The 26,777-nt window shown below is 44.1% G+C and overlaps 1 protein-coding gene across 1 annotated transcript in view; it reads left to right on the forward strand.

Annotated features, from left to right (window-relative positions):
- Positions 1-9,799, forward strand: part of HACL1 (2-hydroxyacyl-CoA lyase 1) — a 145,665-nt gene extending 135,866 nt beyond the window's left edge. Inside the window, exons 16-17 of the mRNA XM_078664032.1 lie at positions 1,960-2,146; positions 8,957-9,799. Coding sequence (XP_078520158.1) covers positions 1,960-2,146; positions 8,957-8,989 — 220 coding nt within the window. The 3' untranslated portion in view covers positions 8,990-9,799. The remainder of the gene's footprint in view (positions 1-1,959; positions 2,147-8,956) is intronic.
- The last annotated feature ends 16,978 nt before the right edge of the window (positions 9,800-26,777 follow it).

Genomic DNA, 26,777 nt, shown 5'->3' on the forward strand with positions numbered 1-26,777 from the left:
ACCCTAAGTGGGACGGGTCTGCCCAGACGTGGATCTCGTGCTCACTGCGTCACTGGACTCAAGCTAGCCTGGCTTTTGATGGGTGATGCTCAGAAACCTGCCCCATATGCTTGTTTTGGGTCCAGGGAGGACCTGGCCTGGCAGTTCGGGCTGGACTGTTCCCATTGGGCGCAGGGTCAAGACTGATTTGTATATGGCTGGCTCCAAATTGGGGTGGCAAGGTGAGCAAAAGAACAATGGATTAAACCCATATTTTTGTGACTGGGGGTGAATGCTGGCATTGTTCAGAATTCCGTGCATCATTTGTTTATTTAACTTTTTAAAAGTGACATTTTCAAAATAACTACAATTCCAACTTTACCATCAGTTTCAATCATAAATTACAATTAATTTGAGCCCTTGAATCATGGTTTTAGCTATTCCCAAACTGAAGTTATAGATTATAAAGTGTTATAATTCAACCCAGTACTTTTCTAGGAAGAGTCTGCCTTGCCACAGTGAAAAACAACTGTCGGGACGTGTAAAACGTACACACACATATATTCTACTTTTTAAATACCATGCACTCTGACCAATGGGCAGGTAGGGCCTACCTTAGGGGTGACTTGTAAGAATTGGAAAGGTGGGTTTAGGGCTGACAAAAGGTTTATTTTGCTGTGTCGGATTTACAGTTTTAAAACTGCCCTCTCTGGCTGAAAGGTCAGGCCTGAAGGCATTCTTTGCACTGTCACTTTAGCGGTGACACAATGTGTGCTGCAGTCTACTAGTAACCTTTAACTTAGAGGCCATGACTACACAGGGTACCATGAACTAGGTACCCATAGGCAAGTTAAATATGCCAGTGAAGTACTTTCCAATTGCACATATACTTTAAGGGTCAGAGCATCTACGCTGGGCACTGAGCATTGGATATCAGAGCCCCAGTGTTGAGTCAGTAAACTAGCGCTAAATAAAGCAAAAATTGGGGATGTAACGGCAAAAAGGGCATTTTCTCTCATTTGGTAGCTATCCCTGGCTGGCATGTGCAAAAATGAATTCCAAGAGCCCCTTTCTGTTTAAGTGTTGGATCTCTCTTTTGCCATGTTGGTGTTCTTTCCACTCTGGCAGTTCCAGCCACACTCTTTAATCTGTGAAATGAGAAAGAACAAAGAAAGAAGGGAGAGGCATTTCTAGCCATCCACTAAACAAAACAGTCTTCTGTAGCATCTATGCAGAACATGGAGCGGGAAGTTGCAGGTGATGCTCTCAGAGGGTGGTCACCCTCCCCATCTATCTGCTGGGGCCTGACTTACTTCACAGGGCCTTCCCTCAATCAACTAAGAACCTGAGCAGGCTCTCCTCCAGTTTTCTATTTTCCACACATAGAAATTCCAAAATTATAAATGTCCCTATGCAGTGAACACAGCACAGGCACATAAGCACCCCACACTCACCCTACCTCATACATGCAGATAAACCATGCACTCTCCACACACGTCTCACATGGATAGATCAAAGGACCCAGATTGGGGGATTAGGTGGACCTGTTGGCAGGAGAGTCCAGGAGGCATAAATCCCTCTGAAGGTGAGTGGCCACTGAATGCTTCCACCACAGCCAGTGCCTCTCAGCCCAGTGAGAGGAAGGGGGTCCTTCACGAAAGGAGGGATACACTTTAGGTTTCCCATCCTGACTTCAGAGCCACCCTCTGGTGTCTCAATACATTTTCAAGGGAAACCATCAGTGAACACACAATTCTAGTGTTCACTGAGGAAAAAAAAACCTGCAGAGGCAAACTGTGGCTTTCCGAGCAGTTTAACAATTGTCTTCTCAGCAAAGGCTCTGAAATGATGGAAAACCCTAGTATTTTGAATAATGCTTGTTTCTGTATTGAGGTCTGTGACCGTGATCACACTCACTACACCCACCTGCAAGATTAACTCTTTCCCTATGTAGAAACACTCTCTTTTGTTCCCTTTCAGGGCCCCACCAGTCTGTCTGACACCCAATGCGCACTACGAGCAGGTGATGGCTGCGTTTGGTGGTAAGGGGCACTTTGTACAGACCCCGGAGGAGCTAAGAGTGGCACTCAAGGCGGGTTTGGCGGAGGAGAAAGTGCCAACACTCATCAACGTGATGATTGATCCACAGTCTGACCGCAAGCAGCAGGTAAGTGCACAAACTCTGCACAGAGACAGTTTTATATATTTTAATGTTTTAGAAGGTTTTTTTTGTTAGTAGCCCTTCACTTCTTTTGAGTATTTAAAATTTTATGTGTGCAAATTAAGAATAAGAATTATGAATTTGCAGACCCGCTGTGATGGAAATATGAGTAGGGTGATAGAAGGGCTTTGGAATTTTACACAGTTCCACTGTCAGTAAAACAAGAGGCTATTTGTACCATCCAAAAATGTTTTGTATGTGTGACCATCGTCAACTGGGATTGTTGTGGATGTTTGTGCTTTGCTGGATGTCCCTCTGTACGAGTCTTTGGGGGTTAAGAGCAAAGTCCCAGTGGGAAGAGCCCCTGCCATGGCTGGTTTATCTCTCCTTTTGAGCCTCTTTGCTTCTCGGGTTCTGCAGCTTTCCTCCAGGAGAACAGGCTTCATGGTCGTTCCATGTTCTTTTAGGTTTGTTGAACCACAATTCACTCTCCTTAACAATGTGCCCAAAGACGACCGAACACACACACTCTACGTGGGTCACTAGCAGCCTTTTCCTTCCACAGAAAGGGCCAGGTGATTATCCTGCAGCCAAAAAGAAGTGAAATCTTCTTGAACAAATAGTAAATATTGGAAATACTTTAAGACTCGAAGTAGCCAAAGACCTTGACTCTAAACATGAAAATGCAGTAAGTAAGATAAAACCCTCTTAAAAAGGAGAGAAAACCTCTAAGGAAGAACAAGGAGTGTTCTTACATTATCTTCTAAATCAGCAAATCGCAAGCTGGATGCAAAAGCCAGCATGTGTTTATATCCCAGGCTAGACTTGGAGGTGAGCAGTCTTGTAGCCTCCTAAGCCAAGAACAATGGCTGACAGCAGTCGCTGGGATGTCCTGTCCTTTCAGCCTTTTACACCGTACCGGACGAGACACCGAACCCACAAACCCAGCAGCAGAATGAAAAATACTTCCAGTAGAGAAAGCGGAACCACCATGGAACTGAGGTTGGCACCTTAACATTCATTTTGACCAGGTTGACAATAAGGACTCACTTGATTGTTTAGAGTCCTTGCACCTGGCTCAACTGTCTCAGTGGGTCAATCTGCATACTCACAAGTCAGGCCATATATTGAATCCTATATGCACCAACTTTCCCATTGTAGTGGGGGAACCATGTCCAGTTTCCTGGTCCGACCACTTCATAACATATTTTACTTGGAAAGTCACTAATTGTGAACCAATAGTACACACTTCTGTTAAACCAGCCTTTGGTAAAATCAACCCTCTGGCGCTGAGCCAAGCCCTGGAAGTCTCCAGGGCCTCCCTCGTGGGAAATCTCGAGCGATGACTTGCGGATTTCCCTAACTGGGTTTGCAGTGCCGTGAATTTGCTTGCTTCGCCACTTTGTCCAAGACTTTCCAGGGACTCTCAATCTAAGCCTTGGTTCACCCTAGATCTTAAAGCACTTAAACATGAGTGTAAAATCATAGAGCGGGCTTGAGGCCGCAGTAAATACTTTTTGAGGGCCAAGCAGAGACTTCGGTTTAAACAAAAAATCTATTATGATGCAATAAACCAGGCAAAGAGGTAATTCTATGCCTCTCGCATTCAATTCGCAAAAAACAAACCTAAAGAAATCTTCTCCATTGTACAGAGCTTTACATCCCCTGCTGCTCTTTCTATGGAGTCCAAATCCACGGACATCTGGTGTGAGAACCTTTCTAATTTCTTTCGGGACAAAATCTTTGCTATCTAGGCGGCGTTTGCCCCCTGTAATATGGACACCAGGACAATGATGGTATCATCATCAGCTGATCATTCTCTGCACACCTTCAGGCCCGTGGACCTTTCTGAGTCCCTTAAAATTCTTCAGGGCCTGAAGTCCGGCTCCCCTTCGGATCCATGCCTGGCCAGAATGCTAGCAGCTGTTGCCGAGACCATTAATAACGAGGTCAACGGTATTATCAATTTATCTCTTGTGGATGACTGCGTACCAGAGGTCTGGAAGCAGACCAAGATTCTGCCCCTTTTAAAAAAGCCATCCCTCGATCCCCTCATCCTAGCAATCTACCGGACCATCTCCCTGCTACCTGGCTTGGTCAAGGTATGCTAGAAGGTGGTGAATAGCCAACTCACGGAGTTTGTTGAGAGAGAGGGCCTGCTACATCCAGCCCAGTCAGGGTTTAGAGCCTCCCACAGCACCAAGTCTGCCCTGGTGGAGGTTGTGGAGTCAATTAGGGAGTGTTAAGATGCCAGCGGGAAAGCAGCGTTGGTTCTACTTGACCTGTCGGCGGCGTTCAACACTGTCCCTCACTCACTGCTCCTATCGAGGGTAACAGAGATTGGGGTGTCAGGCGCAGTGTGGGGTTGGCTCAGATCTTTCCTAGAAGGACGAGTTGAACAGATATGGCTTCCTCCATCCTCTTCCTCTGCTCAGGTAGTGGCCACAGGGGTTCCGCAGGGGTCCTCTCTCCGCCCCCTGCTTTTTAATATCTATGTTCTACCTCTGGTGTACCTAGCAGAGCAACTTGGGGCTAAGGTCATGGCCTATACTGATGACATCCAGCTCCTTTTTACTTGGGACAAGAATGTGAACCCGGTTGTCCCTCGCCCAACACTGCTTGACCTCTATTTTTCTTTGGCTAGCCGCTGCACAACTCAAGTGCAATGAAGAAAAATCAGAGATTTTTCTCTTCTGGAAGTTCCCTTCGAACTTTAGAGATACTCTTTGGCCCCCTGAGTTTCCCAGCCCCACCTCTATAGGGAAGCCGGCCAAGAACCTAGGGGTGTGTTTCGAGGAAAATATTCCCTTTGCCACACAGATCAAAAAACTTGCAGGGACCTGCTTTAGGCTTTTGAAATCTTTGAGAACATTTCTTCCGCTTCTAACTATGAAGGCGAAGGAGTCCGTTATCTGCACCCTTATTTTTTCTCGATTGGACTTTGCCAATGCCCTATATGTGGGCATTCTGGCTTACCTGCCAAGGAAACTTCAAGTGGTCCAGAATGCGGCAGCCAGGCTCTTTTTGGGGATTCTGGCCAGGACTAGCATGAGGCCTTACTTGCGCTCTTTGCACTGGCTTCCGGTGGTTGAACGGGTTAAATTTAAATCCCTGGTCATGGCCCATTGTGCCCTGCATGGGCTTGGCCCCACCTACTTACAGAAACGCTTTGCCTTTTACACCCCAGCTCGTCATTTGCGCTCTGTGTCCCCGCGCCTGGCTCCGGTCCCCCTCTTCCAATGTCAGAGGCTTGGAGGCAGTTCCTTGGCAAGGATAGCGGCGTTTGCCTGGAATGCTCTTCCTCTCACACTTTGGAATATCCAGGATCCGCGCATCTTCAAGAAGAATCTGAAAACGTATCTCTTCGCCTAATTTCCTGTCAGTTACCTCTCTTTGCTCCGCGCTGGGACACTTCCGAGTATCTGTGTGCGATACAAATTAAAATAACATAACATAACAAAACATAACATATAATACACCCCATTTCCTCACATTAATCATTTGTGTCACTGTTTTTGCAAAATGGACCAAAAGGTCAAAAAAAGTAAGTTGGACAGAAACTGCACCGCTCCTAAAAATGGTTCCATCTTCTTTCTATAGGCACGTTTGTGGTTTGTCATTCACAAGATTAATGCTGTTCCAACACTTTCAACTTTAAGAAAATACATTCTGATTTATAAAAAAATTATCATTTTCTGCAGTCTGATAGGAAAAGAGTTTTCCTTTTTTATTTTCATCACACATTTTTCAATTACAGAAAGATATTTCTACCTTGGAATTGAGATGCTATCAACATGTAGGAAACGCAGGGTTGGCAGCCTTCCAACACAGATGAAACACTCCAACAAAGCAGCTTGTTAAAGAAGAGCGGAGAACCAGTCTGCGACTGCCTTTCTCACCCCAGTCTCCTCCTCAACACAAATTCTATCTAAACAAAATATAAGTAGCTGAGCAGCGTTGGAACCCGGTACCGGGTTTGAAAGGGCGGGACCATCTGTCACCCTCTTGTACGTGTAGACACAGCCTCTATAAACCTTCCGGGGTTCTGGTTCTGCATAGGCCGACGGTCAGCAAGAGAAATGGGCCTGCAGGTTACAGCCCCTATGAAGATCAGCCACTGCAATGACCAAACTGGGCTGGCGCTGTCTTGAGGACACCTCCCGCAAGCTGCCAGAGCGGGTTACACAATCCTACTGCTGATACAGATGAAGGATTTAAACACACCAAAAGGAGTAGAGAGTGATCGAATATATATCTCTGTGGCGGCACGTGCTCTGTGTAGAAATACTGCCCTCACTCACACAGTTGTGTGTCTTATGCTTCATCATACGGCTGCTTCTGTACACCCCCGCGCAGACCAACGCCTGGGGTGGAGCTATAGGGTAGGGGAAGGCAAGACACAACATATAAAAATATATTGAAACTGTTAGAATGGGAACACTGAAAGAGGAAGTGTAGTGTGAATTAAAAGTAGCTTGGAGCTTTCGCTATGCATACATTTTATTCCTGGACCCTCCGCCCAGGAATAAAAATGTGCAGGATGGTGGTGGCCGGAAGAGATTATGAACTCCTTACACCCCTCCTTACTGCCGCACAGTTAGACCCAACCTGGTTTCTGGGCAGCCAGACCTTGGGTTTGCTGCCTCCAAAATACTTGAAAATAATCTGTGCAGAAAAATAGCAATAATTGCAAACCACTTCCTCATGTCTGTTTTGTGGTCAAGGGTTACACATGGTACATGCTTTGCAGCGCGTGCCAAAATAAGTCACATCAAACTGCGCACAATGGATTCCCACGTCATCATGTTCACTATGCTGGTCAGTGGTGCATCTATTTTGCAACCTTTGAATTGTATCTACTTAGATTTGCCACTCTAAATGTTAGTACATTTTGTCATGCTCATATTGTATACCATTTGATTGATTATAAATATTCAATATAATGATGGGATGCACACCTTTTTTTAAACTTTTGCTGTTCAAACGTATCCACTTTCTCCTTTGAATGCGTGCAGAATGGTAAGTGCCAGCCCGTTGTGACACCAAATCTAAAACACAACATAATAGCAGGGGCGTCGATGCACCCCCAACCAGTTGTACAGCTCAGTTACGCCTTTTTGGCCTTTATCCTTTCATTTTACCCATCGATTAGAATAAACGCTGCCTTTTGACGAGCCTTGCTTCAGTCGTGTTTATGTAGAGAGGTCCGGATGGACAGATCATGAATATTAGAAGCTTGGACAATGGCATATAATTCCACGTGTGGATGTTTACCTAAATGAATGTTGAAAGAAGAGGAAAATAGGAAAGTGTATAAGGAGAGGTGAACCAGGTTTGACAGATTTGATGAGGGACAAACCAGGAGTGATTTTTCAAGAGGAGTTCACCATTAAGGATGTGGTTACTTGGAATTATATAGAGCCGATAAAAACAGGAGACTCCAGCTGGCTGCCCAAGCCCCCTAATGGATTTTATGTCTGTGGAGCCTGTAGTGTTTGAGACTTAGGAATCAATAGAATGAAGAGTGTTTCTTATAATACTAACGGAAAGTATGTCATCAAAGATTTTATCAACTGTAATAGTACTGGTGTAATTTATGCGATTATATGCGAGTGCAAAAAAGTTTACATTGGCAGCACTAAACGAATGTCGAAACTAAGAATTCAAGAACACAAGCAGGCTATCATTAATCATGATACAAAATCACCATTATACCAGCATGTTAAAAAAAATTCATAGCAAACAGACGAATATTAAGTTTCATGGCATACAAAAGATTGTGCCTAGAAAAAGAGGGGGTGACTGGGATCTCCGCAACAGGAAGCCAGGTGGATAAGCAGATGGATAACTATGACTCGGGGTCTGAATAGCGATTCGGAACTCCATTCCTTTTTGTAGTAATGCTAAGGTTTTGGAATGCAATTTAGGAAGGTTCAAGATATGCTTGGGACTGGTCTTTTGAAATAATGAAGTATTGTGTAAAGGTTTGGGTTTGGTAGTTGATGTGATATAACTTACAGGATGCTTCATACTCTTCAATCAGATTTGAGGGATGTTTTATTTTTAATTGGATGCTCCTTCCAGTTCCATTTTTCTATATAAAGAGTACACTGATGAGTAAAAAGAAAGGATAAAGGCCAAAATGGCGCAACTGAGCTGTGCGAGTGGTTGGGGGTGCATCAAAGCCCCTGCTATTATGTTGTGATTTAATTGATTATGCCATTGGAGCTCAGGCTTATGGCTTCCTCTGAGGGAGCCACTATTTGTTTAGTTATTGATTACTCAGGTCGCAGGAACACAGGGTTGCCCCATATTTGGTTCTAGATTTGTTCTCTTACCGCTTCAGTGATGAAGGTCTCATTTTCCAGCCGAACGTAGCTCATTTATATTTCTCTTATTAATGCTACACGCGTAGAGCATGTATATTCACAGGTTGTATGTATCACGGATAGTTGAGTCAACCAATGGCGTGGTACATGGATGAGATGAGAGTATCATGGAGCGCATTCATTCTTTAGACAGACTTTGAAGAGATGTGGCATCAGTTCTTTCTGAAAGGGCTTGGGGTCTGGAGGATGTCGCATTTCTTCGAGAAGGTGAAATCGGATTGTTTAGCAAGAAAACCCTTGAGGATGAATGGTTGCGTCGCGCCTATGCAGATTCAACTTGGTAACCATACAACATGTCTCCATGGCAGGCGTTGAACCCAAGCTGTGCTTCTAGCTGTAACTTTGTAATGAGTGATACCGCTGTGGCTTACTCGTTGACAATGTCGCGTGATTGTCTAAACCGATTATTTCTTTCCTCTCCCTGCAGGATTTTCCATGGCTGACACGCTCCAACATGTGATCCTGGATTGCTCATCTCATCTGCGTGAAACGACTGCCCAGGAGCACACATGTCGCTACTCAATTACAATGCTTTTGATTTCTAAACTCTTGACGCCGAGCTGGCCGCCATGATTACAGGTCCTGGCTCCGCCAGGTCTACTCTGTGTGGCTTTCACTTTGCTGTTCTCTAGGCACGAGACTCTGTGAGTCGTCGATGATCCAGCAGTGATTGAATGTTTGATTAATTTAATTATTTTGCCCAGCATCAGGAATACACATTACATGTCCCTAATGTGACTGCTGCACTTTGTCTTCTAAGCTCAGTGTACAGAATTGTTTTGGTTCTGAATACATGCGCAGTATCCATTACGCTGGTGGCACGGTGCAGAGAGTGCAAATTTGTTCTTGTTCCGAAAGTGTCTCCTGTGAAATCTGAGCTGTGCTTCAGTGCATGGTGCTGTACAACACACATGTGCCTTAGGGAGTCTTCCAAACTCAGGGATACTGCACTCTGCTGCTACATAATTTTTCCATGCCCCTAGCTGTGGTGCATGCGTGGTTGCTGGCCTGCTATCGTGGGTTGTGGTGTTGGACCACTGCACACCTCCTGGCACGACACCTAACCTCTTCCAGAGAACAAAAAGCCTGTCTGATGTTTTCCTTTTCTAGCAGGTGGCTGGGAGTCTACCCCAGTAACGACCAATGTAAAACATGCATAATATGCAGGAAAAACCCCACTCCAGATGTATAGGTATCATTTGTGTAGGAGGCGCAGTGGCCATAGTGATGCAAGAGTACACCGCACCACAATTACAGCTAATTACAATATACAATGGGGCTGGGGGATGCCATTTTCATAGCTGAAATCAGCAATTGATACAGCACCTTTTGTATGGTCCACTTAAAACAATCCATTTGGTAAGGTACACGTAAATTCTTAAAGTAAAAGTATTAATTTTTGCTGAATGAATTACCACCTTTAAAAATCGAGCTCTACAGTCTTGTAGTTTAAAATTGCTGGGAATAGATGTTATTATGACCGACCGAAGGGGTACTCCACTTCATCAAACTTTGACTTATAAAAAGCTGTACTAGGTTCAACGATGGCTAAAGCTGAGACCATCAATTTACTTACAGATTCCACCATTTGGAACACTAACCTGCTGAGCTATCCTAGTGGTTACACATTCTGGCCAGTTGTATTAGGTTATAGGATGGCTCAGAGGAGTAAGCCATTTGCTGCAGAGATGTCTATTTAACTCATCTCTGCTTATAATACTAGTAAAAGAGCTCAGGTAGTTAATGTGTGTCTTTCAGTTCTTCTCTCAGCTGACTTGTGAATTGAGGTATCTAGCTATGCTACCACCAAGACACGTAACAGCCCAAAATGAAACTGAAAAGCGGTGCAAAGTGACTGTTATTAAGTCCTGGACTACACTGCAGTCCGAAGTCCATCTCTAGTTAGGCATAACTAGAGGTTAACAGCCTTGCCTTACCCCTAACCATGTTTTGATGTTTGTGTGTATTTTACCTGAAGTCTTGGACAGAAAAAGATAGGCCTCTAGTGACTTGCCTGTACCACTGTTTCATTTTACTAGTCCTCCGCACTGGCATCACCCACCCCCCTTAAAGCACTTCGAGTCGTTCACAAAATACTGCAAAGCCTTTGGCCCCCTCCACAGTACGTAATCCGTCGCAGAGGATTGTTTTTTTCTTACAGATATCTGGTCTGGTGGATGACTTTGGTTCAGAGAATATACTTGCAATTACTAAAGCTGATTCCAAGGGGTTCACAATTGGTAGGTGTGCTGGATCTAACAAACCTGGAAGAATTCCCTAAACTCTGCCCTCCTTGCCTCTGTGCCGGATTGTTCCTCCGCCTCTTGTTTACTCACCTTTCTTGTTCGGCTGCTCCTCCTGACATAGGGTCTCCCCAGTGAAACCATTGAAGTTGTTGTTCTTAGGAACCCGTCCAGTGGCAGCTTCTCACCTTCTCCTGCCTCCCTGTTTCCTCTTGCCTGCACTGTTGTTGCCTCGTTTATGTTTCTGCGTTTGGGAGAAACCACTACTACCTCTATAGTGTATCCAAGGTATTTGAGAAGGATCATCTTCATCTGCATAAGTTCTCATTGGTTTCACAGGGCGGCTTTATCTCTTACAAACCAAGAAACCCCCAGGCAAACTGTGGAAAGGGCTTGACCTGAACAAGCAAGGCACATCTGGGAAGGAACAGCACAGTGGATGTTGCTTCTAGACTATTGACACAAAGGTTAGATGCCCTGGGTATGAGATTCTGCTAACACCCCGGAAAAATAATTACCCTTCCATGCAAGGAGGAATAGGCCTGGAGCTTGTTGTAAAGGCGTAGGTCAGAGCTGCTCCCTGATAGTCCTCTATAAAATGTTCCGGCAACGCTTTTCATGTTTGCCCTGTACCTGAAGGACCAGATATACCAGTTTGTTGAGTTTCTTCCACTATTTCTCAGGTTCAGTTGTGGTTGCTGGTTGGAGAAAGTAGGGAGATGGCTGCCAAACGGCCATTATTGTCTTTGTGTTGGGCAAGGTGAGTAGAGATAAGTTCTCTTAAGTCATGCTGCGATGGCAGGCCCCATGTCATCCTCCGTTGTGAGCATGTAGTGACAGAGAATGGTATTTGACCTGAGAAGACAAGCTTGTCTGATGTCTAACTTAAGAGAATAACCTCAACTACTAGAATGTTATTGCAGTCATTGAAGACCACCGTCTGTCCAAAGCTGTCCACACCGCTATGGCCAGCACCACAAGGCCTCTGGGAGAAGAGTTTCATAGGCTGTGACCAGAGGTACGAGCATGTACCTACTGAAGGACCAGGGCATTGATCTTTAGCCGGAAGTGGAGCTGCAGTCTCTTAAACTTAAAACCGAGGTGTGGGATGTGCAGGATAGCCGAAGGAAGGTGCGTTAAGGAACACATAGAATTGAAACACTCTTCATCCGCACAACACTCCGCTCTTTGTTGAGTGCTCTTGTTACCATCTTTGATCGACTCTGCACTCTAGCTTTCTGCTGCAACCCCCAGATGTGTCCGTAAGAGTGAAGTGCATCTGTACCTCTGATGTAGAGGCACAGGTTGTATGTCCTTTTGAATAATTTGTGGTTAACTAATTTTCTTTTCAAACCTATTTGAGGAATCAACTTTCATCAAACAACAAATATCAATTGGCGCCCAATTGTTGCTTTGGTCGAAACGGTGTCACTGAAAACTCTTTACTGAAGAAATCATTTGCTGCTATAGTCCATTGACCGGAAGTTCCGAGGCAGCCCGCGCTGCTGCTTCCGTTTCGTGAGCGTTCTGGTTTAGAATGTTCAAAGAGGCCGTTCAACTGTCCTTCCTTACAGATGCCATGGAGGGGGTAGCGGATAACAGGCTAGACCGCAATAAAACGCACAGCCCGGGTGTCCAATGCAAGATAAGAGGGTTACTCAATAAGCAGACCAGAGAGTGAAGAGAAGCATCAGGTTTAATCCATACACCTCAGCCACAGCGTACCAACTGCCCAATCCGGAGCGCATCGGCTCCTCGCTCTACATTCTAGAACTTCATGACCGCAAGGTTCCACTGTTCTCGTCTATTCTACAATGTTCTGAAACTTTCCACACTGCAAGGGACGTGGGTGACTGACAGATACCACACCAGGGTTAGTGAAAAATGTGAAGAAAGTATTTCACGCCAATTTTAAGGAAGAAATGTTCCGTCCTAAAGCGGACACTGAAGTCATTTTTTTAATTATAACAATCTAGACATTAAGATGCTACAACTTCAAAATGTGGTTTAAAAAAACGCTAATAATGAGTGTTATGTACACACTCTGGAAAAGGCTTCCACCGAACAAACTCTCTGGAAATGTCCGGACTATCACACAAACAAATGCAGGGGGCGTACATGTCAACATTTTAAAACCCACATTTGAAAATGTTAAAGAGGCTAAAAAAAAGGGTGACTGTATTTTCCCCATAGACTATCATTGAAGCAGAGGAAACTTCAGGCTGGACACTGCTAACATTAAGCTGTTTTTGGCTTTAAAAATCTTGATTTTCCCGCACAAATCTGGTCATTTGGCATGTTTGGGGGGAACCTGTTCTGAGAATCATAATGTCATTTCCTCTGCAGAGCGTAAGCACGTGCCACATGAAACATCCATAGTAGTTAAAGATAACATTCAACAGATGGCACTTTATACTACAGAAACAACTGGTAACATCATCCAAAACTTTCTTTATCCATCCGCAACATGCTCCATTCACAACGTCTAATGAAAAACTGTTATAAAGGCAGATCAGTAAAATAAGAATTGAAAAGCAAAGTCTGCCAAAATATCCTAATTCGTTTGGCCAATCAAAAGAATTTACCTACACTTTAAAACGAGAAAGGTTTCTTTTCAGTATCAATGAGCACTGTGAGAATCATTCACTGATGTAAACTAATGTAGAAAATGTTAAATATTTGTCAGAAACTAGTGGGTGGCTAGCTTATGAAACTTTCAAAACCTGCCCACCCCCAAATATATGCTATCTGTGGGCAGTGGAAGTTTCACAGTGGGATTCTGCCATAAATGCTACATCCCTGAAGCCGTAGAGATTATAAAAAACCCAAGCATCACATGAAGAATAAGTGCAGCAAGTGAGCCACGCCCACGTAGATTGTCACAAATATATTACTAAAGCAAGGTGTGGTAGCACACTGTCCTTTAAAGCAAAACATTTCCATTGACATGGACACTACATTTTTACAGACATACCATTTTACAGATTTTACGAAATAGCAAACAAAAGATGTGTAAATTGAGTTCCCGCAAATATTTGTAATTTGCTTATTACCAGGTAAAGTGTCTTGATTTTTGTTCCTATTAAAATATTTGTTTCGAGTCCATCACACTTCACAAATACAAAAAAAGTGCTACCGTTCTTTCGTGACAGCTGGTATATTTTTAAATATTTGTACAGTTCATTTGCAGATACTTACATTTTGTTGTTAAAAAAATGACTTCCTAAAGCCTATCCTTTATCACACTCTGTACCCCAGCAAGACTGTCACATAGTTAAGTTTAGCCTCTCAATTTGCAGTCAGAGAAAGAAAAGTTAACACCAATTTCCATGTTAAAAGGATAAGCAGCAATTTGCCAGAATACACTGTCTGACATTTGACCGCTATCTTTGAACGTACAGACAATGAGACAAGATAAAAATTAACCTTCATTGCTCTTTCACCACCTGAACCTCCGCATGGTTATTTTTGGGGTGCTGCAGCACCACCCACATCCTTACTTCCAGCGCCTATGTTTACCTAACAAATAAAATGTGAACTGCACAACCCACTGTTTGTGTTGGTAGACTATGAAAAGTGTGCAACCAAATTCTTGTTAAATACATTTCCCAAAGTGCAAGTACAAGGTTGTCATTTACACTTCACTTGGTGTTTGTGGCGACAGATAACGCCACTAGCATCTGTGTCTGAAAATTTAGTGGAACAGAACTCCCAAGAATTAATGACAACACTTTATTTTAAGGCCACAGAAAAAAATAATCCCCTTTCTCGACTGCTTTGATGATACATGGTTAGGAAAAAATAGGACGGGAAAAAAAATAGCCCAAATTCTACATCTCAGCCTGAAACTGTCTCAAAGCAATAACAGAAAACCATCCAAAAACAAATGAACAAAAAAAGAAGGCTGGCACAACAAATTCTCACACTATGTGGGCACCAAAAAGGACATAACGGATATAACAAACTGTACTTAAAAATAAACAAGCTTACCAAGACAACAGGATACTACATGCACTAGATGACAATGAAATATCCAAACATTGGACGGGTTCTCCGGAGCTCTGTCACCGAGCTTCCATCTTGCCCACCCTCCCCTACCCTTTCAACCAATTCTAAAGATAGAAAAAAGTGGCTTGTCCCTTTGAAAGAATGCACAAATCTGTACTCTGCTTCAAATCTCAGACTGGTCTTTCATCACGCAGCAAGCAAAATCAACAGCCTTTGCTTTGAACATTCATTTAAAAAAAAAAAAAAAAAAGTAAAAATCCTCCATTCCAATGCCTCATTCTCTTCCAGAATTGTTCTACAATGGACCTTCACTGAGCAGGAAAAAAAGACTCCCGAGTCTTCCCTACCGGTATCGGCGCAACTGATAAAATACTCTGTAACCAAACATTGGACGGGTTCTCCGGAGCTCTGTCACCGAGCTTCCATCTTGCCCACCCTCCCCTACCCTTTCAACCAATTCTAAAGATAGAAAAAAGTGGCTTGTCCCTTTGAAAGAATGCACAAATCTGTACTCTGCTTCAAATCTCAGACTGGTCTTTCATCACGCAGCAAGCAAAATCAACAGCCTTTGCTTTGAACATTCATTTAAAAAAAAAAAAAAAAGTAAAAATCCTCCATTCCAATGCCTCATTCTCTTCCAGAATTGTTCTACAATGGACCTTCACTGAGCAGGAAAAAAAGACTCCCGAGTCTTCCCTACCGGTATCGGCGCAACTGATAAAATACTCTGTAACCTCCACATAACCCCAGGGTGGTGAATATACCCAAATAAACCATTAGCCGCCTACTAAATAGAAATAGTTTATTGTAAATAAAAAATATTATTCATCCTTGATGTGCTAATTAATGAAAAAAGTGTTCCAGACCACAGATTTGATTCAAAGTCAATGAATTAACCGCCTCCCACTTTAATAAAAATGTAATGCTATGTTTTATGTCTTTTTCATCTCGTTTTAAATTTTTGGGGCTCAAATGGAAGTTTCTTTATGTGTAATATTTGCTAAATGTAATGTTGTTGTCTGATGTCTGCAAAGTTGTTTTTCTTCAAATTGCCTTTTCGTCAAAATCCCTTTCACACAGCAAACATCCACCCACTACTGATGCTGTCCACAGTTCCTGAAGACAGACACTGGGGTTACGCGGGCACCATCAGTTGGTTGGTTTTGGACTGTGATCATGTTGTAAAAACCTCACCTGAGAAAAGTGGCTTAAACAGATTTTCCTATTAATAGTAGGAGTTGCATATTAAACCCCAAACTTGGTGTAAAAACATCTGGGCGATAATGTAATACACTTTATTTTTTCAAAACAGTAACATTGATCTCTAAATAAAATCTGTGGCAGGGTGGATGTTTGCAACGCCAAAACATCAAAAGCATGCTGTTTAGAAAAACAACTCTTGCCAAGACCTTAAAGAGTTTCACTAGATAGGTAAGAGTAGGAGACGTCCCAAAAACAATAATGCATAACTGTTATAAGACAAAATTTCAATGCGGGTTTCATGAATTAGTGGGAATAAATGTGCAGCTACAGTCTCACAAATGTTTCGCCTTCATGTCTGCTGTATTTGCTTGTCATTCATCAGGGCCTTGGTTGAACTATTAATGATACTCACACCTGCTCACTGTTAAATCTTTCTAATGTATGGGATTATCGGGCAATGACGATCCAGAAGGAAGTGAAGTCTTCTCGGAACAAAGGGAGACGATAAATCCCTGATACCCCTGGAAGGTGATCTGTCCCCTTATAAGCCCCAAAAGGAATATCCAGCGGTAGGGATGTCCATACAGCAGCAGGGAAATAACCATTAAAGGGCACTTGTTGTTGTGTCCACTTCTAATGACCAAATACAATTTACCAGTTCATGTTACTGAACAATTGCAGTAGATGATAACTGACAATTGTATGGTGTGGCTTGGGAAGCAACACCATAGATAAGATGGTGGGTTTTGGCTACACCTGGGATTCATGATTCGGGATGGCACGTTTGTGCTGTTCTTCCAGGTTCAGGATTCGAGAAACAACTAGATCTTCACGACAGTGGATACTGGAGGGAAAGAAAGAACAGAAATAACTTTGCTTACGTTTCACTTTAATGCTTGCCTGGCTGGGCGGTCGACTACCAAGATTCTGAAACACTCTGTGGTGAGTTTATTATTCAAGAAGGGGTTATTAAACCTCCAGGAGTTTTCCTCCTGATTTTGACTAGCCATTCTTGGACGACTCCACTGCTCCTAAACCGCTCAAGCCGTCCTTGAATGATCCACACTAGAACCCAGCGCAGGCAGGTGTTTGCCACCCAATGAGCAATAGAATCTGTGATTCTGGCAGTTGTGGAAGATCTTGGATCGAACAAGGTTGACAACTGGTGGTGGGACCTCGAGCTTCCTGGATATGTTGATGACCCTGGGCACCGTCGACCTTGTGATCCCATTGTCCCACCCTGTCGATCAAGGAATCGAAGGAGTTTTTCCCGTGGTGCCTGTCCCTGTACAGGTGGCCGGGCTTGTACAGCGCTGCCCCTGAACTTTGAGCATTGCACTTACTAATACTGGTTGAGTAAGACTTCCTTACTCCTAAAGGAGTGATCACAGCATGTAGGGTATTGTTTTTGTAATCTGATTTTTAGTATGCATTCCAATTGTTTACAATAAAGGAACAATGTAATTTACAGCTACGTTTATCTGTGTTATTCTTGTTTTGCCCATCTCAAGTTAGCGACTTTAAAGACTTTACATTATACACCCACCACTACGGGGCTGTATTTCAGAGTTCAACCTTAAAAATAATTTCAATGCGAGTTCTAATGCATCCGTCTTAAAATTATCATTCTAAGTGATCAAGAAGCTACTGTTATTTAGGGTAGATGTGGGTTGGTGGAGTGGGGCTGTAGAATTGGAAAGGGCAAAGCTGACTTAAGTGAAAAATTATGTTAATTCCCTGATATTTATAATTTCTTATTGTCCGTTATTTAGGCGGTCATTTACTTATTTACGATTTTCTATAGCGCTGCAGTGCCTTGAGAGGCGCAACTGTGCCCGACAAATATTCAAGGATTTACGTATAGTGGTTGAGACAAATTAAAGTAGAGAGGAGAACAATAACTAAGCAGGGCAAGGAGACTACCAGGGGCAGGATGGCCAGCATCATCCTTCACAGTTCATGAAGGTAAAGTCCACTGTAGGGTTTTCAGCTATTTCCTGAGGATGAGAAGATCCAGTTTGGTCCTGAGTGAAGGAGATAGGGAGGTCTAGTAGAGGGAAGGGGTTCCATTAAAGGATTCCTTTTGAGGCCTGGGAAGTGTACATAGTGCTGCGTGAGCTATGACTTTGGTGTGCTTTTCCAGCCACAGGTCACACAAGTGAACTTGGTTCGAAGTACCAGCGATGAATGTGAAAGCCAGTTTATTGTAGCCCTCAAACCACTATTCAATGTGTTATTCAAACAGAGATGTTTCTTTTGGGTTACTAACAATCCCTCAGGAAGGAATTAGGGGCACAGTGGTAACCATAACAACCCTATTTCGTTATTCACAATATCACACACGCACTCTACTAAGAAGTAAAAGTATTTATTTCTACAGAATAATCTGTTTTTCAGTACATATAAAACAACTGCACCATATAAAAACAGCATGAAGGCAGGTATGGAACGCAGAGCAACTTGCAGTCTAGAGTCTCTTAAGAAGAAGGGATGCACTGCTTACCTTGTGGACAGCAAAGGCTGTCTTTGTCAGCAGGGGCATGAAAACCGTGTTCCCTGCGAAAGGCTGCTGTCCTCCTCCAGGACTCAGTTTTATTAGCTTCAGGCAAGATACAGCTTCTGCAAAGCGCGACTGTCTGGCAGAATTTCGAACATTAATTTGGGTGAAGGACCTCTTCTGACCAGTGGTCAAGTGGCAGTCTTTGTATACTAACTCTTATCAGAAACTGGAATTTCTGACATAAGTTTAGGAGTGCTTGACATAGATTATGTGCATCAAGATGTCCCGCCCAGACATTTCGTCATGAACATACAAGGTAAAAGAGCATTAATTCAGACTACATTGTTTCAGCTAAATGTCTGTATGTGGTTTTATTTAACCTTGACCTGAAGAAGAGTAGGAATTTGACCCAGACGATTGTCATAACTTGTGTTGTATCTATGTCATTAATCAAATGGCTTGAAGCTTTCACAGTTCCAAGAAAGATAAGGTCTGATGACATCTGCATATAATGGCAGACACAACAATGATTCTTCATAAATCAGGTAACTTCCATTGTCTAAGAGTAAGAAGATGGTGACTTCCATTATCTAAGATGTAATCAGGGCCTTCTTAAAATGGAGTCGGACGTTAGGGGCTTTACATCAAGATAAGAGGTTTGAAAGAGGAGTGCAGACGGCACTGTGGTATGCCGGATAGGAGCAAGAGCTCAAATGCTGAGCCTTGTGAGTCAAGCTGCAGATTTTGAACTGTATTCTGGACTGGTTGGGTAGCCAGTGTAGTTCATTCAGCACTGGTGTATTGTGGTTACATTTCTCTTCTAAAGATCAGCCAGACTGAGGAGTGGAAAAAAGCCTTGACATGGAAGCTTATGAGAAGTCCACAAGCACTGCATTACCGTACTCCGTAGAGCTGTGTGTCGTCCATATACTTGTGTATAACAAATCCACTCTTAAAGTCTGAGAGCAGCTCAAGGTAGAGGTTGAATAGCAAGGGTGCCAATATGGATGCGTGTTGTAGCTCATGGGTCCTGCCCATTTAATCCACCATGAGTTGTCTCTTTTTACTACCCAGTTTTCGGTTATTTACTGTGGGTGAGTCTAATTACATGGGTGTCACGCCCACTAAATTCATGGTAAGTGGAGTGATTGTGTTTACTGCCAGTGTCTGCCTTTTAAGATCCGGCCACTGCCGCACAGCTAGGGTAAATGGTACTGGGGTGGTTGCACAGGATCACGTGTGAGACATCTGTCGAGAACAGTCCAGTAATTGCACACATTTAGCCTGGCGCACAAGGGACTCTGCAAGGAATGGTGTTGACTTTAGGTAGGCTTAAAATATTAGTGGGGGCTCATAGATAAGTCTGCAGGGCTTGCTGGAAAATCTGCATTGCTTTCACTGTATTATACATTAAGGTGAAATCTGCCCTAAAGTGCGGTTTTGCTCCTCTTAGGCTGACACAGTCCAACAAGATGTCAAAATAGAGTAACACACGCACACCTAGTATGAAATTTCGGTTCCCAAATACACTCATCACCATTTTAAGAGACTTCAGGTATTTTCATATATCTGTGGCTCAGCTGGTAACCAGATTCCAGGCCTTTGTCTCCAGCTACTGGGCTAAGTTAATTGCTTTGTTTCTCAGCAGATGGAACAAAGGCCTTCCCACACACAAAGAGCAATCATCAATGATTCATCTCCCAGGAACTGGGTCAAATCAGCCATGGGTGGAATCTGCATCTGATGATTAGCTTGTCACCCGTGGCCTGGGATACTAGGCCACAGAAGGGAGGAGGCGAGACCAGGCTCTGAAGCCAGCAGAGTGGAGGCTGCCTTTTATGTTTTTGTGGGAAGGAATCTGACAGTGAGGTAAGCTAATTGTAGACCTGAGGCTCTCAGAGAAGCTCTCTCCTGAGAAACTTGGTCACCATGCTGGATTGTTCCACTATGCTGTGCAGGAGGGTTGGGACTGGGAGGAGGGATGGAGTGCCTTTGCAAAATTAGCCAGGGTGCATAACCCCAAAATCTCTCCAGGCCCCCTGAAAAACCCCTGCACCAGGGAGAGACAGTTGAGCAGATCCTAGACCTGGGAGGCGACAGTGGCAGAAAGGATGCCTAGCTGGGAAGGGAAACCACCTGATGCTGTGAAATTATGGACTGTGGATTTTGTCACCTGCTCACCCCCAAGACTAGGATGGGGTCTCTCCGGGGCCAGAGGCGCAGGCTCCCTCAGGCCTCTTCCGGGCCAGTTGAGCAAAAGACCCAAGACCTGGAAGGCGATGATAACAGAAAGGATGCCTTGCTGGAAAAAGAAACCATCTGATGCCCTGCAACGATGGACTTTGTCACCAGCTCAGCCCAAAGACTATGATGACGTCTCTAGGGCCAGAGGCGCCGGCCCCCTTATGCCTCCTGTGGACCAGTTAGGGGATAAGACCTACACACCTCTGCCTCCCCACGGCTGCTCTGCAAGACAGCCAGCAGCATCTGGTGTGAGAGGAGTACAGGCAGGGAGCTGTTCTGCTGGCTGGTCACAGACTGGCTGAGCAAGTTGCCCCCACTATCAAGGAGGGGAGAACCAAGAGCCAGATAGAGGAGAAGGCTGGTGCTGGGAGCCAGAAAATCCAATTCCGCTGCAAATGCACCTCTTTTGAGGACGTGAGGGCTGTTGAAAAAGCTCCTGGTACCTTGGCCTGATCACCAGGGCAAAATAACCCCAGGATGAAAGTAATTGTCCCAACAGGACTCAAGATATTAAGTGAAGATTTCCCCTTTTATAACTGCCAAAAATGAGTGTGTGGCGATCCCCCTCCTAAGGCTCGATTGGGCCCAGCAGCCCACTGCAAGTAAATACCATCCTGGAGACCCTATCCCAAAAAGACTGAAGCAGACAGGGCGGCCAGCCGTGTGGTTCCCCAATGCCAGTGTCTGAGGGATGGAGACGGTGGTGCCAGCCTTCTATTGCCCGGACTGTGCTCCTCATGGTCAGGGGTGGGAAAACTGCTTCCACCCGTGGGTGGGATGAAAAAGAACTTGCCCCTGCCATGGCAGGAGCAAAACAATATTAATGCTGGCTCCCCTGTTCTTCACTGAAGTGCACAGTGTGTGGAGATTCAGCAGGGTTGCAGGGCCATGGGGCTCACTCCACAACCCTAAATAACCCTTTCAGCCTGTGGATGCCCTGGGACACCCACCAACAAAAGTCACCAAGAAAAAGAAAATATGTGGCCGTAAAGGCAAAACACACCTGGTGAAACCTCTCCTTCTATATTTATGTTCCCTGGGCAGGAGCTTCCCATAATGCCCTGCTTAGGGCCTGTAGACATATTTCATTTGTTTGTGGTGCCCCATGTAAGGATAGGGGCACAACGAACAAATCATTCAAGTGTTGTGGAGGGTTGCAAGGAGTGTAGCAGCCACCCAGGTTCGTTTAACAAACTAACCCTATGTCTCCTGGGCCCTTTTGAAGAACTCCAAGATTCCTACGGATTATATGGCAAAGCTATTCTGACATACGGAGCACTCAAAGCGGCATTTCAGCATAAGCGGCATTTCAGCATTACTCAAACATCTGAGAGCTAGAGCCGGCCCACGACCGGTTACTAGACCCTACTACCATGGCAGGCGCCTAGTGACCTGGTTACACCAGCCATTCGCTCTGGACTCCCTTTCTGCTTTGACACGGCTGTAGACAAAATGGAAGATTACCTGGGCCAATCATTTCATGATTTACGCTGGATGTGAGCCCTAGAATATTGCTGTACTGTCTCCATTAACGCCCCTTTCAAATGTCTACAACTCTGCATCCTACATAAGGGCCGATTTACCACCTACCCCCCCTCATCTGCACCACTATATCATTCCGGCACAGACAGATGCCCTGGTGTTGGGTCAGACTCGGCGGATCTGCTTCACATGATCTGGGCCCTTGAACCTGCTGTCTTATGGGGACACAGTAGTGTCTGATATTTTACAGCTACGGGCTGGAAGCAACTCGACGCAGCATACCACTGTATATTCCACCTGTTCCCCGGCCCTAAAAATAAAAAGACTACATTTCACTAAATGGCCAGTGATGATGAAATGGAAATCTGCCATGCCCTCTTCGATCCAGCAATGGCATGCAGACGTGATTCAATGGGCGCAAATGGAAAGTACAACCCTCCATAGGGAAGAAAAGTGAGGCCTGCCAAAATACCCCCAGCTTCTGCGCGGTGGCGGGAGAGTTTAGTTTCCTTTTTCTTTCTCTTTATTTTCTTTTGTTCCCTTCTTCCACTGTTTTTAAAAGCTCGAAGGCATTCAACAAGCATAAAAACCAAAATAACTCTTTGCCTCAAGGTTTCCCTTATTTTTTAGCTTGAGCTGAAGCATTGAACTCTTTAGCTCAAGAGTGCGGGAACCCCCTATGGATGGTCCTATGGCTCCAGTATGTGGCCTAAAGCAAGTGAAGAAAGAATCTGACACAGGTTTATGGCTGATTTGAATTGAGATGCTCAATTGCCAGTATTAGTGATAAATAATGAATGTTTATGCACCTTATGATTGTCTTTGAATATGTTTACTGTCCCTGTTGATTCTAATGGTGATATATTGGTAAATCATGACATATGGTTGTTGTATTAACTGTGGTGACTCCTTGACAAAGCTAGCAGGCCTGCCTTATACATATTGACACCCCTTTACAGTGTGATGTTACATTGGGTATAGGAGGGGGACATTGTGATTATGGGGTTCATGGCCCAATGGGATGAAATCTTATATGAGGGTATCACCAAAGGCATTTCCATCTACCTGGTGTATGTATTTGTAATTTAATGCACAGTATTTAGTAGTAGAGTGTAATAAAAGTGCTCTTGCTTTTTAAAAGAGCAGCACTGATTGGACAGTAATTTGACTGATGTTGCGCACTAGCGCATAGAAATTGCTAGCGCTCACCACCTCCCCTGAGTAGGCCTTTGGACTGCTTTTCTTCTTTACCTTTAGAATCTAGTGCTACAATGAGGTAATTGGTTCCCAGCAAAAAGACAATTTCAGACTTGTTGTGCAGGATTCACATCTTTCACGACTAATAGCCAAATTTCTTACATTTGTGATACCCCACAACTCATATTAAATAATTGCTATATATTGTAAGCAGTTTCTATGGTTATGGTTGCAAAGAAGGAGGACAGCATCTTGTTGCGGAAGCCCATCCGTTGCTTGAGTGCTGAGTACCTCTGGTGAACGACCGTATAGGATGCCGCATAGAGAGGTTTAATCATACCAGTAGTAAGGTGACTCCCTCGTCGATGATGCTATAGATATCACCAAGCACCTTCAAAGTGTCTCTCTCCGTGGTGAACTGTGATCTCAAACCAGGTATTCAAGCGGGAACCAGACCCCAAACACCAGTTGAACCTGAGGTACTGGGTTTTTCAGAACCGGTACCGAACCGGTAACCCAGTGGTGTCAGGGTACACCCTAAGACCTCGAGTACTTTCCTGATTCAGACACAGAAACTCAGAGCCTTCTAGGTGAAGTCAAAGATCGGATTTATTGGCTGCAATCAAGTAACAGGCGTCCTAGAAGTACAACAACACTGTGTGTATATTCTCAGGAGACTGCTCAATCTTACAAAGTCAGGCTTCTCTTTTTATACGAAATATTGTGCTTTAGGCAAATATTCTTCACATTTTAGTATACCATTCACATGTTTTCACTACAAAGGAAAAGCAGAGTCATGATGACAAGCCCACAATACAGTTCGTCCAGCCCATAACAAATTACCCGGCAAGGCCCAACATTTTCATCAGATATCGGTGTACCCCCAATAAAAACGGGCACCTCCTCCTTGTAAAGCAAGTCCTGTAGAAAGGAACAGGGACAGGTGGGAGCAAGATTAGGCAGGGTGTGTGCGCGATGAAAAGGTTTATGGCAGGCTGTGCCTTGATGCTATCTTGCTCGGCCACTGGGAAAGGAACTGGCCGGGCAGGTTCGGCCTGGGGCAATGGTTCCAGCTTGCCCAGGTCACAGAGAAGTCAATTAAGGTGTATGTGTCCTTGGGAATCGAATTTGGCTGTAGTTATAAGCCTATGTGAGGGAAACTCACAAAATGGCTGCCGTACACAAAATGGAAGCCAAGGGTTCAGGACGCAAATGACGATTTCGAGGTGAAATCGTCACTCGAATATGACGAAAATGCTTGTACATAGTGTACTAGCCATTCTCGGTCTTTTGATATAAAAATTGTCATGCTACGACGAAGTTTTATTCACGAGTCCAGAATTTTCAGAACTACAAACCCTCCTTTTGCCCTTACATAGGCAATTAACCTATCCTCATGCTAATCTGAGTCCAGGTCTATATTCCTAAAGTCATTGAGATGTTGCTGTAACATCATTCTATTACTTAGTTCGTCTTTTGATACAGGTTTCCTTATACAAGATGTAGCGCAGAGGCCACATATTGCAGGAGCACACTGCACGCACAGACAGAACAGGAAAAGAATGGCTAAGACCATCCCAGTGACCATCAGAATTTTCCATCCCCAGGCGGATATCAGTTCCCAGAACCATCCCATTAATGACCAATCTCCTTTATCCACATGAATAGATTCAGAAATCTTATGCAGTTTGGAGATGGCCTGGTACACTGTTGGAACGTTATCTGGAATGAAAACACAGCAACTCGATTGGATCAATTTACATACCCCACCTCGGTCTGCAAGTATGATATCTAATGCGACCCTGTTCTGAAGGGTCATAAGACGATCCGACTGGAGCTCAGCAGTCAAGTTACTAAGGGCACCGGCAGTTTCAATTACGGTGGATTCAACCACCCTTGTCAATTGCCTTATGTTCCTGCTGTTAGCCATGGGTCCCCAGAATGGCAGAAAACCCTTCACAAAGTCCCCAAATTCTTGTCCTGCAGTGTCTTCTTTACTCAAGACACCTCTAACTATCCTTGTCTTGTGATAATCTGCTGCTGCTGTGTAGGTGGGAGGCAACAGGAACGAAACAAAACATGTGCCCGAAAAGTCAGGGGGCAACCATGTATAGGCTCTATCGTGGCAGATGAAATAGGTACCCTTAGCTGCTAAAAACGATGGGGAAGTCTGAGATGCAAAAACATACATTTTAGTGCAGATACTCTTCCATAACTGAGCTCTGGGATTCTTGCCAGTACCTTGCAGACACAGGTGACCCTGATGGGGTACAATCCAAATCGGGGAAGATCTCTTAGCTTGCTGTTTCTCACTCAGGGTAGCTCCATATCCGGTCACGTTCCATCCTATGTATACGAGTGTCTCATCTCTCGGGATAGTCTCATAGGAAATATCTTCCTTAATCATGTCTACTATACCCTTAACTAGAGCTCTATTTTTAGGATTGTCTGTTACAGAACGTAGGGGGTAGACTTCATGTGCATATATGAACATAGTTCTGTATGCCCACACAGAACCATTGTGGCTGAATGGTAAGACCAGATAAGGGATACCTTTATCCGTTGTGTGAGGCATAAGACCACACACCCAACAGTTAGTCGTGTTCATTACTAGTTGGTGTTGGTGCAAAAGCTGAACAAAGGAGTTATTAATAAACTCTAATCTCCTAGCTGATTCGTGTTCAGGAAGGGGTTGAAAAGAGTGTGGGGAAACAGTAGAAGGAGGAGGTATGAGTGATGTAGTGGGTGCAAATGTCACTTGAAAAGAGAATAAAACATATCCTATTAAAAACATCATCACACTAAATAACATAAAAATGCACAATATCAAAAAGCTTTTCTTTGTCATCATTTTACATATTGTAGCTTTAAAGTTCGTTTCCTTGGCAGGTCTCTCCATCTCGAAAAACTCCATCCTCTATACAATGCTGCCCGCGATGGTAGGTTGTTTCTGCTAAGGAATGCTTCTGTCAGTCTAGGGCAACTCCCTTAGACCAACCAGAACTGTCGACCTAACGTCGTCAGCTGCACCCCAAAGACTTTGGGCAATCGCGGCCCTAGCAGCGGAACCCGGATGGCGGTTCGAAAAGCAAAAATAAGCAAGTTTCTCAGATGGGAGAGCTGCACTTTCAAAAATAGGAATGAAAAAGAAAGTTTGTTTTTATTTGTCCATAGTTCTCGGCCTCAGATTGTATCTTTGCTTTCCAGGTATGGTATGATCTCGGAAAAGGAGTTCAGGTTCTGTAGTGTCCAATCGAACTGACGGTGATACAGCTGGTTGCAAAATATTGTCACTCTCCTGTTCAGTAAGTGTTCCTTTTACACGTGCATTACTGAAAGGCAGAAAACATGGCACAGTTTCAGTCTCTGAG

This window comes from Lissotriton helveticus, chromosome 10 (assembly GCF_964261635.1).
Source record: "Lissotriton helveticus chromosome 10, aLisHel1.1, whole genome shotgun sequence".
Lineage (NCBI taxonomy): Eukaryota > Metazoa > Chordata > Amphibia > Caudata > Salamandridae > Lissotriton > Lissotriton helveticus.